Below are 15,170 nucleotides of genomic sequence, written 5' to 3'. Positions count from 1 at the left end.
AGTCGTTTTGTTCATACCACTCCAGTTTAAATGATCTGATGATTTTCTGTCCCTTTCCTCTGAAAGTGCATGTGTTGGTCTCCCTTTCTGAATTAGCCTACACTAAATTTTCCTTGGAAGTCTAACTTGGAAAATTGTTTGAGGTGCTGTATAGTGTCCATTTTGTCAAAGTTGTTTTTGCTCGCTGGCTAGCTTCCTTACTCAGTTCAAGGGATGCGCACCAAATGTGTTATGAACACCAAAATAAGCAATATACTGTATATAATGCCTTCCCCGTCCATCAACAGTGACTGGAGTCAGGAACGGGCACGCACGCCAACGATTTGAAGGTAAGCACAGATCGCCAATAGCAGTTTTAGCAGATTTGGGGATTTTAAGCATAAAAAACACCAAAATCATTGAGAAGAAATATCAGATAACAAAAACAATTGGTGGGGGGCTTTTGACAACAGCTTTTTTTCATTAGATTATACCTGCACATGACTGGGTGCTGCTGAAATCACCTTGTTCTATCTAACTTTGCTCTGCCTCGTTTCTATCGTACATTTCACTGTGTTCTTACTCAAGAGTCTCACTGTAGATCTGTAGTGTGCCATTTCTCTCCTCATTTTGAGCACCAGTGTTAGGGCAAAGACACAGGAGCCAGATTGAGACTGAAGGTCTCATGGCTCTGTTGAATTGACTAATTACCACAGTGAGTGCGGTCCAAATCCCTGTGAAGTGCATTTGAAGGGCCTGGATGAAAGACTGCAATTAGTGCGTATAAAGTAATTGCAGGTAGACAGAAAACTAAAACAGGCTGCTACTGTGTCTGTGAGTGTGCATGTGCATGTGTGTCAGAGTGTTTGTCTGTGAGTGTACATGTGTGCATGTGCATGTGCTCAGGAAATAGGCTGCTTGTCTCATGCGTTACACGGATACTTTTTAGCTAACCAGCATTCACATGTTGCTTTTTACAACAACTATATAAAGTCAAACTCACACTCACACACTGCGAGGTAGCAACTCGCTACTTTCATTCTGTTCTCGATAGGCTCTCAGAGGACAGACTGTCATAAAACAAAGCACACTGACAGTTTCACAAAAATTGTGATGCACCAAAAGGTCTGAAATAGATTTGCTGGTTGCTATAATAAAGCGAGTGTTTCGTGCAGCTAGCTGGTGAATCAGAGGATAATTATCCCTACATGATGATGCTTGTCATGTCAGTCCACCCCCACACATGGCAGCCCTGGATGGATAATATTAGCAATAATAATAGCAATATCATGCTGTGGTGGGAACCTGCTCCCCGACACAGTGTGTGGATTAGAAAAGTTGGCTGTTTCTGAACAATACGCTTGTAAAGTGCATGTGTTATCAATGATATTGTAATGGTCACACAGATACCGATTAGGACATGTAATCACACGGCATGCAACATTTTAAGAAGAGCATTCATTTAGGAGAGTCTTTTGAGACTGTCACGCTGTAATGGGGGGAGTAAACCTTGGGAAACACTCCCTGTAACTATTCCCCAGGTCGTTGCTGTAAATGAGAATGTGTTCTCAGTCAACTTACCTGGTAAAATAATGTAAAAAATTATTTTAAAAACATACTGTATGCTAATCTCACATTGATTACCATATAGAGTTCTGTTGGAGTTAATTACAGTGATCACATGACAGGCTGTGCCTTGCTTTATGATTTGACATAAATGATGTGTTGTACTGATCAGTAGCAGTGGCGGATTTAGTTATAGGTGACATGGGTAGCCGCCCAGGGCAGCATCTTGCCGGGGGCGGCACGGTGCGCCCGCACAATTTTTTGGGGAATGGTGACATTTGCGTGATCGGTTTTCTATTGCTCATTTGGGAAGGTCTCCTTGGGAAGGTCATTCAGGGTTCACTCAGGGAGCCATACAAGCTAGAACCACCACTGATCATTTGGAACATGGGACTGGTTCCCACACATACATACAATACTTATCCATCTCGCTCCATGTCCTGGGATAGCCTGAGAGAAAAAACCAAGTCCTCCGAGTATCCTTTGTGTATAACTGTCAACTGTGCTAATACTACATCTGGCAGTCACAAATCACGTAAGATCTCATCTCATTCTTTACACACAATCCCCCCCCCCTACCCACCCAATAGGCTACAACCTGAAAACCCTGTCACCCCACTTCTTACAACACAGCCAACTTCCATTCCCCTGTTTGTTTAGTCAGACAATAATTGCCAACAATTAAAGCTGTCATTCCCTTACACAGCAGCTATCATCAATCTACTGAGAGAACAATATTACAATATTGTTTTTCTCTACAGTCACAGACAGAGAAGGGGGAAAAAAGGAGGGAAAAAATGCCTGCACCCGTTTGCCAGGGCAGGCAGCCAAAGGAGCTCAGGAAGCACCAAACATAGCTATCAGGATGTCCGGCACTGGGACAGGAAGAGCCTTCTATGGGTAGAAAGGTTTCCTGGCTGGCTGGAACATCTGGTGACATTACCTATGCCTATTGGCTCTTGAGGCTGGGTCATATGAGGAGGACTGCTGGGAGGCAGGCTGCAGTGGCAGACAGGCAGGGACCAAGCTGATCCAGAGCCAATCCCTATTCCAAAGGCCTGGTGACCGGGAGGGCACAGCCACACCACAGACAGGGCTGAGAAGACAGAGAGCCAGGACCGGACTAACACATTTTGGGCCCCAGGACACCTAACTCCAGGGGGCCCCAAATGGAGTGCATTTGGAAAGTATTGACTCCTTGACTTTTTTCACAATTTTTCCCCCTCATCAATCTACACACAATACCCCATAATGACAAAGCAAAAACCAGATTTCAGATTTTTTTGCGAATGTATTAAAAATAAAAAACTGAAATATCACATTTACATAATTATTCAGACAACCTCGAGTCTTCTTGGGTATGACGCTACAAGCTTAGCACACCTGTATGTGGGGAGTTTCTCCAACTCTTCTATGCAGATCCTCTCAAGCTCTGTCAGGTTGGATGGGGAATGCTGCTGCTCAGCTATTTTCAAGTTTCTCCAAAGATGATGGATCGGGTTCAAGTCTGGGCTCTGAATCAGCTACTCAAGGACATTCAAAGACTTCTTCCAAAGCTACTCCTGCATTGTCTTGGCTGTGTGCTCAGGGTCGTTGTCCTGTTGGAAGGTGAACCTTCGCCCCAGTCTGAGGTCCTGAGCGCTCTGGAGCAGGTTTTCATCAAGGATTTCTCTGTACTTTGCTTCATTCATCTTTGCCTCAATCTTGACTAGTCTCTCAGTGCCTGCTGCTGAAAAACATCCCCACAGCAAGATGCTGTCACCACCATGCTTCACCGTAGGGATAGTGCCAGGTTTCCTCCAGACGTGATGCTTGGCATTCAGGCCAAAGAGTTCAATCTTGTTTCTCAAGGTCTGAGAGCCCTTTATAGGTGCCTTTTTGCTAACTCCAAGTGGGCTGTTATGTGCCTTTTACTGAGGAGTGGTTTCCATCTGTTTACTCTACCATAAATACCTGATTGGTAGAGTGCTGCAGAGATGGTTGTCCTTCTGGAAGGTTCTCCCATCTCCACAGAGGAACTGCAGCTCTGTCAGAGTGACCATCGGGTTCTTGGTCACCTCCCGGCAGGTAGCCTAGGTTAGAGCATTGGACCAGTAACTGAAAGATTGCTAGATTGAATCTGTTGTTCTGTCCCTGAATAATCCAGTTAAACCACTGTTCCTAGGCCACCATTGCAAATAAGAATTTGTTCTTAACTGACTTGCCTAGTTGAATAAAGGTTAAATATGAAAAATAGAAAGGCTCTTCTCCCCCGATTGCACAGTTTGGCCGGGTGGCCAGCTCTAGGAACAGTCTTGGTGGTTCCAAACTTCTTGGGGACCATCAACACAATCCTGTCTCGGAGCTCTACGGACAATTCTTTCAAACTCGTGGTTTGTAAATTTCTCTGACATGCACTGTCAACTATGGGACCTTATATAGACAGGTGTGTGCCTTTCCAAAACAGGTCCAATCAATTGAATTTACCACAGGTGGACTCCAAATCAAGTTGTAGAAACATCTCAAGAACGATAAATAGGAAGCAGGATGCACCTGAGCTCAACATCGAATCTCATAGCAAGTCAATTACACAATAGAAAAATATATGTACAGTGTGTGCAAATGTAGAAGAGTAGGGAGGTAAGACAATAAATAGGCCATAGTCGTGAAATAATTACGATTTAGCATTAACACTGGAGTGATAGATGCAGATGATGATGTGCAAGTAGAGATATTGGGGTGCAAAAGAACAAGAAGATAAATAACAATATGGGGATGAGGTAGTTGGTTGTGCTACTTACAGATTGGCTGTGTACAGGTGCAGTGATCGGTAAGCTGCTCTGATAGCTGATTCTTAAAGTTAGAGAGGGAGATATAAGACTCCATCTTCAGTGATTTTTACAATTCGTTCCAGTCATTGGCAGCAGAGAACTGGAAGGAAAGGCGGCCAAAGGAAGTGTTGGCTTTGGGGATGACCAGAGAAATATACCTGCTGGAGAGCGTCCTACGGGTGGGTGTAGCTATGGTGACCAGTGAGCTGAGATAAGGTGGGGCTTTACCTAGCAAAGATTTATAGACGACCTGGAGCTAGTGGTTTTGGCGACAAATATGTAGCGAGGGCCAGCCAACGAGAGCATGCAGGTAGCAGTGGTGGGTAGTATGTGGGGCTTTGGTGACAAAACGGATGGCACTGTGATAGACTATATCCAGTTTGCTGAGTAGAGTTTTGGAGGCTATTTTGTAAATGACCAAAGTCAAAGTCAAGTATCGGTAGGACAGTCAGTTTTACGATGGTACTGCATATACACTACCGTTCAAAAGTTTGGGGTCACTTAAAAATGTCCTTGTTTTTGAAAGAAAAGCAATTTTTTGTCCATTAAAATAACTTAAATTGATCAGAAATACTGTGTTAACATTGTTAATGTTGTAAATTACTATTGTAGCTGGAAACGGCTGATCTACATAGGTGTACAGAGGACCATAATCAGCAACCATAACTCCTGTGTTCCAATGGCAATGTTAGCTAATCCTTGTTTATAATTTTAAAAGGCAAATTGATCATTAGAAAACCCTTTTGCAATTATGATAGCGCAGCTGGAAACTGACCTTCTTGAGTATCTGGAGTATCAGCATTTGTGGGTTCGATTACAGGCTCAAAATGGCCAGAAACAAAGACTTTCTTCTGAAACTCGTCAGTCTATTCTTGTTCTGAGAAATGAAGGCTATTCCATGCGAGAAATTGCCAAGAAACTGAAGATCTCGTACATCGCTGTGTACTACTCCCTTCACAGAACAGCGCAAACTGGCTCTAACCAGAATAGAAAGAGGAGTGGGAGGCCCGGTGCACAACTGAGCAAGAGTACAAGTACATTAGAGTGTCTAGATTGAGAAACAGACGCCTCACAAGTCCTCAACTGGCAGCTTCATTAAATATTACCCGCAAAACACCAGTCTCAATGTCAACAGTGAAGAGGCGACTCCGGGATGCTGGCCTTCTAGGCAGAGTTGCGAAGAAAAGCCATATCTCAGACTGGCCAATAAAAATAAAAGATTAAGATCGGCAAAAGAACACAGACAATGGACAGAGGAACTCTGCCTAGAAGGCCTGCATCCCAGAGCCTCTACATACATTATGCACATAAAATCTACATAAAATGAAATGAACATTATAATTAGAATAATGTTTGATATAACAAGGGAGTTGGAGGATGAAGAAGAGCACAACCTCCGCAGCTGACAGTGATATCATCTGTACGTCGATGCTAAATCTGGTTTCTACAAAAAGAACAGCAATGGAAATGATTGGGTGATAACGTATAATGGAGAATTATAAGGTTCTAAGGTGAGGCAGAATCGACTGGGTAAATTACACTTAACAACGTGGATGTGGTGAGCATAGAGCACACAGATTATGCGTATCACACTCTTCAGTTCTTCAGTGTAATTATCAGAGGCTTCAGCAATATTAGGAAGGAAAGTGGCAAAGGGTTAGGCTCTACACTCCCAAGTCTCATCAAAAGTTTCGATTAAATGGAGAGACTTGGAGAGTTGTTCATGGAAATCGTGAATATCAAAATGATACAAAGCTTTCCAGAGACCTGAGAGAACTTGCACACCCCCACACTTCCATTCCATGGGAGTTTAGGCTGGTTGACATGGAAACACAGTTTTCAGAGAGAAATATGGTAGGCAGGAGGAAGCGCTATAAAAGCTTTAAAGAGAGAACAATGCTTCATTCTCGTCACCCGCCCCTGAAGGTGTAAACATTCTACACTCCTATTATCCAACTCATTATCGAAGCATAAGGGATTTATATCTATTCGGCATCTGGGTTTTCATTAGGGATCAGGTTAGGGTGACCAAATAATTGCGACCGTGCAGAAAATACCATGGAACCGTGAAACGCTATGCGAATCATCTGAGATTTCATGGGTGCAAAATACTTGATGACAAGCCCATATTTTAATGTCTGTTGTAGGGACAACTGTGATGGGTAATCTTTTATATTCTTGAGAGAGACTGTCCTTTACACCATATTCCCATCAGTCCAGAGAAACCATTTATTTGTGACATCACTATAAGTGAAACCAGCCTTACACACTTTGTCATTTTTGGTTCTACACTTAGCCTGGCCAAATTTCACCAAGCCGCGGACAGCTGTATGTGTGATGCATGATGGGAGAAGGCCAGACGTTTGCACATGTACAGTACACTGCAGTCCACCCACTCCTCGTTCCCACCACATAGCTTGAATGCTGTCAATGCATTTCTATAATATTTGCCTACTGCCAATACTCGGTGTGAAAATCTGTGCTTTTTAGAGAAAATCTGTTGCTTTTCTCCTGTGTGACGTATTGAGAAAGATTGATTCATAAAGAGAGTCAATCTCACTCACATTCAAAGATGAATGTTAGCTTATAAATTGGTAATGCAAGATGTAATAATTGGCAGTGTCTTATACTAAAATATGAACAGGCCTCCACGATGTTCAGCAGGCTCAACACTGCTCATGACACTGTGCTAACATTGGCTCATGGCCTGATTTGAAATGATTCTCAAGTAATTATATTGCAAGTCACAGTAAGGCCCAGTTTTATGGCTAAAGCGTTACTGTGAGTCAGAACCTCCTATTTGTACTGAGGTTAATTTATGTGACCAGGATAATTAGGGCTAGAAAAAAATGTAAGATAGTAGGCAGGTGATTGTGGTGCCTGATAAAGTACGGTGCAAGTTCTATGAGGATTGTACTATTCATCAGATGTTACCTGTGTGTTGCTTACTAAACTACATTGAAATATCCTGAACTCATTGCCCCAAATAATGAATAGGCACAGTCAGAAAGAAGACAAGATCAGGACAAAGGACACATGTTAGAAGCAGGTATAAACGTGGCTTCCGATAGTTGTCTTATTTATGATATGTGCTCACGTGCCTCTGTCAGACTGTTTTCATCCTTTTAAGTGGGTTTCACAGCGGTGCCAGTCAAAAGCCTACTAACCCTAAAGAACAATAGGCCTCATATTATATCTCTACATCAAAAGGAACCACTGAGTCCAGTCAGAAAAAAACGATTGCCCAAAATAGCTTTTCTGTATCTGACCCTGACATTGGTATCACCGCTGAAGACATGCCTATGGGCCTGTTGCTGCCTGCACCAGAGACATTGACAGAGAGATGGGAGGGATTAAAGGAATGCTTTTCCTAGGGAGAGAGATGGTGTATGTGAGCGACTACCCCTATCTCTAAGACTTAGGCTTCGGTGTCGTCACACAGGTTCATGCAAACGGCATGCTCAGCAGCCCCTGGATATTTACAGACAAATGTATGAGCAGTGGGGTTTTAGGTTTCATATTCAGGAGCACAACAATAGGTGCTAAAATGCATATTGATGTGTCTCAAATATGAGTCCATATGCATATGCATATGCATATGCAATGTGCAATTATCTACACAGTACTTACCAAATAATACTTGTTTCTTGAATGACACAATATACAATCTTGTAAGAGGTGGTTTCTAATAGGTTGTATAATTCCCAGCATGATAAAAACTTTGCCAATGCTGTGAGTTAGGGCATTCACTGCATACTCCTCCTGTGCCTGATTGTGAGTTGAATGTGGCAGCAGGTCGGTGTCAGACCACAGGCCCTGTGATTGAGAGGCCCTTGACGGCCACTTGTTCCTCTGCCAGAAAGAGGGTGGAGGGACCTCCATGGCTCCTCACCCTCATAGACCTACACCGAGTGTACAAAACATTACGAACACTTTCCTAATATTGAATTGCATCCCCTTTTGCCCTCAGAACAGCCTCAATTCGTTGGGGCATGGACTCTACAAGGTGTTGAAAGCGTTTCACAGGGATGCTGGCCCATGTTGACTTCAACACTTCCCACTGGTGTGTCAAGTTGGATGGATGTCCTTTGGGTAGTGGACCATTCTTGATACACACGGGAAACAATAAACATGACAAACCCAGCAGCGTTGCAATTCTTGACACACTCAAACTGGTGCGCCTGGCGTCTACTACCATACCCCGTTCAAAGGCACTTAAATATTTTGTGTTGCCCGTTCACCCACTGAATGGCACACATATACAATCCATGTCTCAATTGTCTCAAGGCTTACAAATCCTTATTTAACCAATATCCTGCCCTTCCTCTCCGTTGATCGAGGTGGATTTAACAAGTGGTCAATAAGGGACCGTTATTTCCCCTGGATTCACCAGGTCAGTCTGTCGTGTTCCTAATGTTTTGTACACTCATTGTATAATGGCTATATGATCCACGCAAATACCGCAGAGGGTAAAGATGTCAACAGCCCTGTGAGGATTGAGGTGTGTGTGTGGAGCAGTTTGGGATTGGCCCCGAATATCACCTCTTCTCCTTACTAGAAAAACTTAAAAATATTGAAACCTTTTCTGACATGAACCAATTGTGATTCTTGAAACTGAAAACAAGCTAATAGAATAACATATAACATGATGAATCTGCAAGTTGGTGTGTGGTTGTGACAAAATGTACACATCCGCCAGATGGATCCCCATCTTTATAGTTGGCCTGTGCACAAATGATGTCATACTGAAGATCTATTACAAACCAACTTGTCATGGACGTCAGTCATTAGATCAAGTATGCATGGCTATGAGGAGAATTGACAAGCGTTGTGGTTTATCATTGTGGTTATTTCCCACCCTGCAATGCCATGTCATATTAGTACAGGGGGCAATGGACCATGTCCACAACGACTCACTGTGTTCTAGCTCTGGGGATCTAAATCTACTATGACGATTGACCATTGATTCAATAAGCAAGTAAAAAGTATGAAATCATCAATTATAAGCCCCTGTCTTTCCAAAAGATTTAATGGATTGGAGATTTAATCGAGACCACTGTGAAATCCATTGTCTTGTTTTGTCACATTGTGGTTTCTGAATAAGACATATTATAGTACATTGAATGTAATGTGAAATATCTAAGCCTCCGCACCTACAAGTTCACATCGCTAGTATGATGAAGAGAGGTTGGTGTGGAGCCCAGGGGAGAGAAAGAAAGTACCCTCGAAGTTTCTAGACTGTAATGTGACCATAGCGATGAAAGAAAAACAGGAGTGAAAGAAAATACCAGAAATATCATTTGATCTGTTTCAAAAGCACATGGTTGTTATAACGGTATGTTACTTTTCATTTGTGAATATGGACATTTTATGTAGAAGTAACATACCTTATTTGAATGTTTTTCCTTTTTTCTCTTTGAAGCCTATGGTTCTTAACTTTTTAATTAGAAATTTGGTTCTGTAGTTTAATTCACTAGATATTAAGAAATTATTAAATTGTGTATATTTATTCTACAATGTGATGAATTAAACTGTAACAAGTATATGATGAATATTGCAAAATCTTTCTGCTGTCATCCACGCTTAAAATTTGGGGTTCCTCTGAATAAGCACCTTTGAGACATTATTTCGCAGCATGCACGTGATTTGTTTGATTACACCATTGCTCTTTTAACACCATGGTGACCAAAGTTTTGTCTACAATCCTTAATGCAACGATGGTGAAGAAATTCGGCAGAAACAACAAAGCTTTATTACAGGCATCTTTAAAACGACACTAACAACACTTAAACATGGCTAACAACATCAAACATGGGAGCCATGAGCTGACAGAGCGAGTGTGAGAGTTGACCGAGGCTTGGCAGGAGAGAGAGGCCTGAGACAGTTTTGCTGTCATGACACCTGATGTATCCTGAATTGCACGCTTTTCCTTACAGAGCACTACTTACTTTTGACCAGGGCCCCTGGGAATATGGTGCAATTTGGGATACACCCAGTGTCAGGGAAGTCGGTTGCTGAGACAACAGTCCAAGGAGCCACAGATGAGGGAGACACACATCTCACTCCTTACGGCAGCACTCAGTCTGATTGCTTTCAGATAGAGAGGGAGGAGAAGAGGGCCGCCACTTTGCCATTTCTGCTACTGCTCTGTAAATAGTATGATGGTATTGGACATAAAATGTCTGCCATAATTCTGCCATAACCCTAATGCTCTATTCTTCAGTTTAAATTGATTGATGTTATTTTCAATAACTCAAATAAATGTGTGCTTTGATGTTTCCTGTAAATGTATTTATCCGGTAGAGTGGGGAAAATATTGATTGAGAAAACAGGAAAAAAAAAACACAAAATTGTATCGTAATATATTGATATTTTATTAATATCCCTGTTCTTGAAGGATATCATGCACACCAAATATCTTTGGCAGTTAAGCGCATTCAATGCCTTAAGTAGCCAAAAACAGTCATTTGCTTTCACAAACACAACAACAAATAAAAATAACCACACAATAATGAACTGCATGTAAATAACATACAAAAAAATCCAATGCCTACTCAGTAGGTAAGAACAACATGTTGACTCCTGAATGCGTACATACTGTATTTACAGTTCAGTTGTAAAAAAATATATTATTTTGCTTACATTCTTGTGTAATCTGTGACCTCGGTTTCCTCCAAATTGCCCCGTAAAATCGCTCTTGCATTCCATAAAAAAATACACTTCACACCTTAAGGCTACTAATCACAGAGTGATAAACAAAACATAGTTTTGTTTGCTAAGCTTCAAAAAAGCCACAAACGTTTATAATTTCATGGTGATATAAAAACAACATGGGAGATAGTACAAGTGGGTGATATATACAAAGCATAGAAACAAATGCCAGTGTTACCGTTAACATGCTCGAATACTTAATTGTTCTTCCCCAATAAAGTTGTCACACATTGTTACTACAAGAGAAAATATATTCAGAGAAACATGGTGCCATCAAGTTCAAATGATACCATGTAAAGAACGATAATAAGTCTAAAAGTAAGTCCAAGTAAGTCTAAATAAGTCTAAAAGTAAGTCTAATAAGTCTAAAAGTAAGTCTAAGTAAGTCTAAATAAGTCTAAAAGGATGAAAAACGAAACATGGCACATGTACACTATACACGGGGCTGTTTGCGTACCCATCAGTCTTTTTGAATTTCAGGTTGTCAGTATCAAAAGTACCACCAAAGCCCAATATTCTATGTTCTTTAGATCTCTGAAGACTCACTGAAGTACTGAGGTTGAGTTGAAGAGAGAAACAGTTCCCTTTCTATCCTCGGCCATCTCTCTCTGTCATGTAAAAGTGCATTTGAAAAGGTAACAATATTGTTTCCTTCTTCTTTTCAAAAATAAAAAATAAATGATCATTAAAGATATGAAAGTCTTAGCAGATATCAATGTTTTTTGGAGAGAGTGTGGACTGCAGTTTTGACTGAGGAGTGCCCACTTGGGAGATGTAAATGTTTGTGGGGGAGCCGTATGAGGTGGAAACCTGTGTCTGAAATGTACTGGAGGCTGAGGAGTACATGGTGTTGACTGATGGGGAGCCATAAGAGCTGTGCACTGGGGAGGAATAGCAGGAGGGCGCTGGGGAGGGGTATGAAGACAGCACTGGAGATGAGTAAGAGGAGTTAGGAGAGGGGTATGATGTGGAGGGGGAGGAGTACCCTGAGACTGGGGAGGGGATGGCCATGGGGGTGGGCCCTGCCTTCTCCACCTTTCTGTCCTTTGCCTGCCTCAGGTGGATCTTGGTGTGCCTTTTGCGCTCATCACTGCGGGCAAACTTGCGGCCGCAGATGTCGCAGGCGAAGGGCTTCTCGCCGGTGTGCGTGCGGATGTGTGTGGTCAGGTGATCGCTGCGGCTGAAGTTGCGCATGCAGATGCGGCACTGGAAGGGTCTCTGGCCCGTGTGGATGCGGATGTGGCGTGTCAGCTCATCTGAGCGGGAGAAACGGCGGTCGCACGTCTCCACGGGGCAGGCGTAGGGGCGCTCGTGGGGCGGGGTCTTGCACTGGCGGTTGGGGTACTTGCGCATGCGGTTGGGCTTAACCGGCGGAGACTGGTAGGAACCTTTACGATCCTGAGAGCCGGTCTGTGTGGCGAAAGCCTTGATGGTGGACAGGGGTGTGAGGGAGAGCTGCTGCTGGATGCTCTGAGACTGGAAAGGCTTCTGGTCGGGGGGAAGCAGGCTGATCTCACCCTGCTGATGGGGGAACAGGTAGTCTGGGATCATGGGCAGAGCCATGTTGGAGGAGCAGGTCTTGCTGCTGGCGTAGGTGGGTGGTGGGTACTGGACTGAGGTGTTTGACGGGCTGGGGAAGGACTGGTTAGAGTCAGGGAAGAGGTTAGGGCTAACACTAGAATAGGTGGGTGCAGCTGAGTAGATGGGGTTGGAATCACCAATTTGGACAGAGCAGCTCATGGTGTGTGAGGAGGAGCTGACCGGAGCAGCAGAGGAGCACGGGGCAACTGAGGTGGGCGGTTGGGACATGCCTATCAGCCCACTGACCAGGCTGTATAATGGCTCTGCCCACAGGCTGTTGCTGCAGCTGGTTGCAGGCTCCAGGGTGAACCTCCCTGTGTAGGAGATGGAGGGCAGGCGAGGGGTTGAGTAGGTCTGGTCGATGAAAGACTTGTCACAGCCGATAGAGATGTCAGGTAATGTATCTGAAAGAACAACAACAACAAACAGTTAGCATTTAACAGCTGCCGTGTAAAAGCACATTTACATTTGCTGCAGATGGTAGCCCCCAATACTTTTTAGGATCCAGGGGGTGAGCATTGAAGAATCCTGCTGGTTTATACAAAATACATCCCACATCAAGTTACAAGGAGTGAGAGCTGACAATCTCATATTTCTACCAAATGCATGTAAATTACACAATCAATTAAATCATAGAACTATACTACATATTCATTCATTTTTTGTCATTTTTTGTTGCAAAAAGTAAATCATCCAATCGTCAAAAAAAGACAAATACCGGTACAGCTCTATGCACAATAATAATAACACTTTTTAAAGCTATTTATATTAATATTTTTTGCATAGACTATGTCAGACCTCAAATAGATTATGCACATTTTCATGCATATTTCTGAATGAAACCATAAGAGTTCACAGTTAGAGCAGCCCTTACCTCCATTCAGATGTTCGTATGAGTCTCCTGTTTCCCCGGTCCCAAAGCCTACACCTTCTGGTGTGGAGGCAGCCAGGAATGTGGTCCCTGCTGAGTGGAGCAACATCAGCTCCTCCAGCTTGGGGTAGCTGTCCATGGGAGAGTAGGGGAAGCCTAGTGGGTCTGATGTCTGCAGAGCTGAGAGGAGCATCTCTGTCTTGGCTGCAGCCATGGTACTGGTGCTGCCGGTGTTCTGGCTGTCTGGAGACAGAGTAGCTGGAGGTGGAGACGCTGCTCCTGCTTGTCTCAGGTGAGAGGAGATTACCAGCTGTCTTTAGAGGATACTTCTAAAGATGCTGCTCTTGTTGAGGAAGATGGTCAGAGGAATCCAAAGGCTTTGCTGCTTTCAACTTGGCGTCTTTGCAAAAGGTCCCAGTCTTCAAAAATGATGTTGTGGTTCATTCATTCCAGAAGGGTAGGAATGAAAACATATTTGTTTCTAATAATCCTGATCCTGAGTGACTGTGATCAAGAATTAAGAAATATGTTGCTGTTGTGTTTTCCCTTTTGATTAACCTTTTATCTTTTAGTTCACGTGTTTGGTGTGTGCTAGAATAAGTTCTAAACTTGCCTACTATGGGGCTGTCTGCTCTGTAGCGTATTGACATGAGCTCTATTTGGCTCCGAGGACTGTTTCACTAGGCTGAGGATTCCACCGCTTTATAAAGCCTCCTGCCGTGACGTAAATGTCTAAATAAGGACTGGAGGAAAGCCATATTTAGGCAACGCAGTGGAGTACACGGAAGGCTTGTCAGAGTAAATGCGGAGAGCGGGAGACTGTTTATCCAAATATTCAAAAACGGTGCATATTATACGGTGCATATCATAACAAAAGTAGTTTCTATATAGAAATAAGAGACGGTCGCTGCTGTTTTGCCGTGGTTTTCGGAATAAATGCAGTTTTCCTATCTATACAGCGCACCGCCATTGCCGGAAACCTCGGCTATGACATGCCATATAAGGTCGTCCCTTCACACGAACCGGTTCCGGTGGGTTTCCACTTCCTTGCTCTTATTAGGAGTTTCCAGTGGTAATTCTGATCAGGGCTCGGCAATAAATGTGCGAGACCTGCTCAAATCCAGCACGATTTGAGACAATAACTATAATGTCTGCACCCAATTACATTTTCTCAAACAATGTCACAAAATGTTGAGTGGAAATGAATGTATATAGCCTACATATACATATATATTTACATACACATATACACACATATACATATATTATTGAATAAAGCTCAGATTGTCCCGAAAGTAACATAACGACGCCTGATGGTATAGCGTCGTTATGTTACTTTTGGGACAATCTGAGCTTTATTCAATAAGTGTCCATTTATTTCAGTGGCCGCAAACATTCTTACTTCCACTATATTTCAATATATCTTCAGAGCAAGACTAACTCCTCAATGCAAGATGGTTTGCGAGACGTTGTGCAAGATGGTTTGCAAACCGTGTGTTCTGGGCACTAATCAAACTCTACCCTATACTCTTGCATGACGCTCTTCATTATGGAAGATTTGTAGGTTGCACAAAAAAATGTCACTATATTGTGAGCTATTTCACTAGACCTTTGATCATAAACTTGCTCTCTGCGCTATTGGACATACAGGC

At 42.9% G+C, this 15,170-nt stretch overlaps 1 protein-coding gene across 1 annotated transcript; it reads right to left on the bottom strand.

Annotated features, from left to right (window-relative positions):
* Window positions 1–10,705: 10,705 nt before the first annotated feature.
* On the bottom strand, window positions 10,706–14,448 carry LOC110537802 (early growth response protein 1). The gene is made up of 2 exons (XM_021624196.2): window positions 13,522–14,448; window positions 10,706–13,051 (listed from the first exon to the last, which is right to left on the bottom strand). Exons 1-2 carry the CDS (start codon window positions 13,730–13,732, stop codon window positions 11,769–11,771), a joined length of 1,494 nt encoding a protein of 497 aa, XP_021479871.1. The 5' UTR covers window positions 13,733–14,448; the 3' UTR covers window positions 10,706–11,768.
* Between the last annotated feature and the right edge of the window lie 722 nt (window positions 14,449–15,170).

The sequence above is a fragment of the Oncorhynchus mykiss genome, chromosome 12 (assembly GCF_013265735.2).
Source record: "Oncorhynchus mykiss isolate Arlee chromosome 12, USDA_OmykA_1.1, whole genome shotgun sequence".
Classification (NCBI taxonomy): domain Eukaryota; kingdom Metazoa; phylum Chordata; class Actinopteri; order Salmoniformes; family Salmonidae; genus Oncorhynchus; species Oncorhynchus mykiss.
The sequence above is the reverse complement of the archived record's forward strand: the minus strand, read 5'-3'. Positions and strand labels throughout refer to the sequence as shown.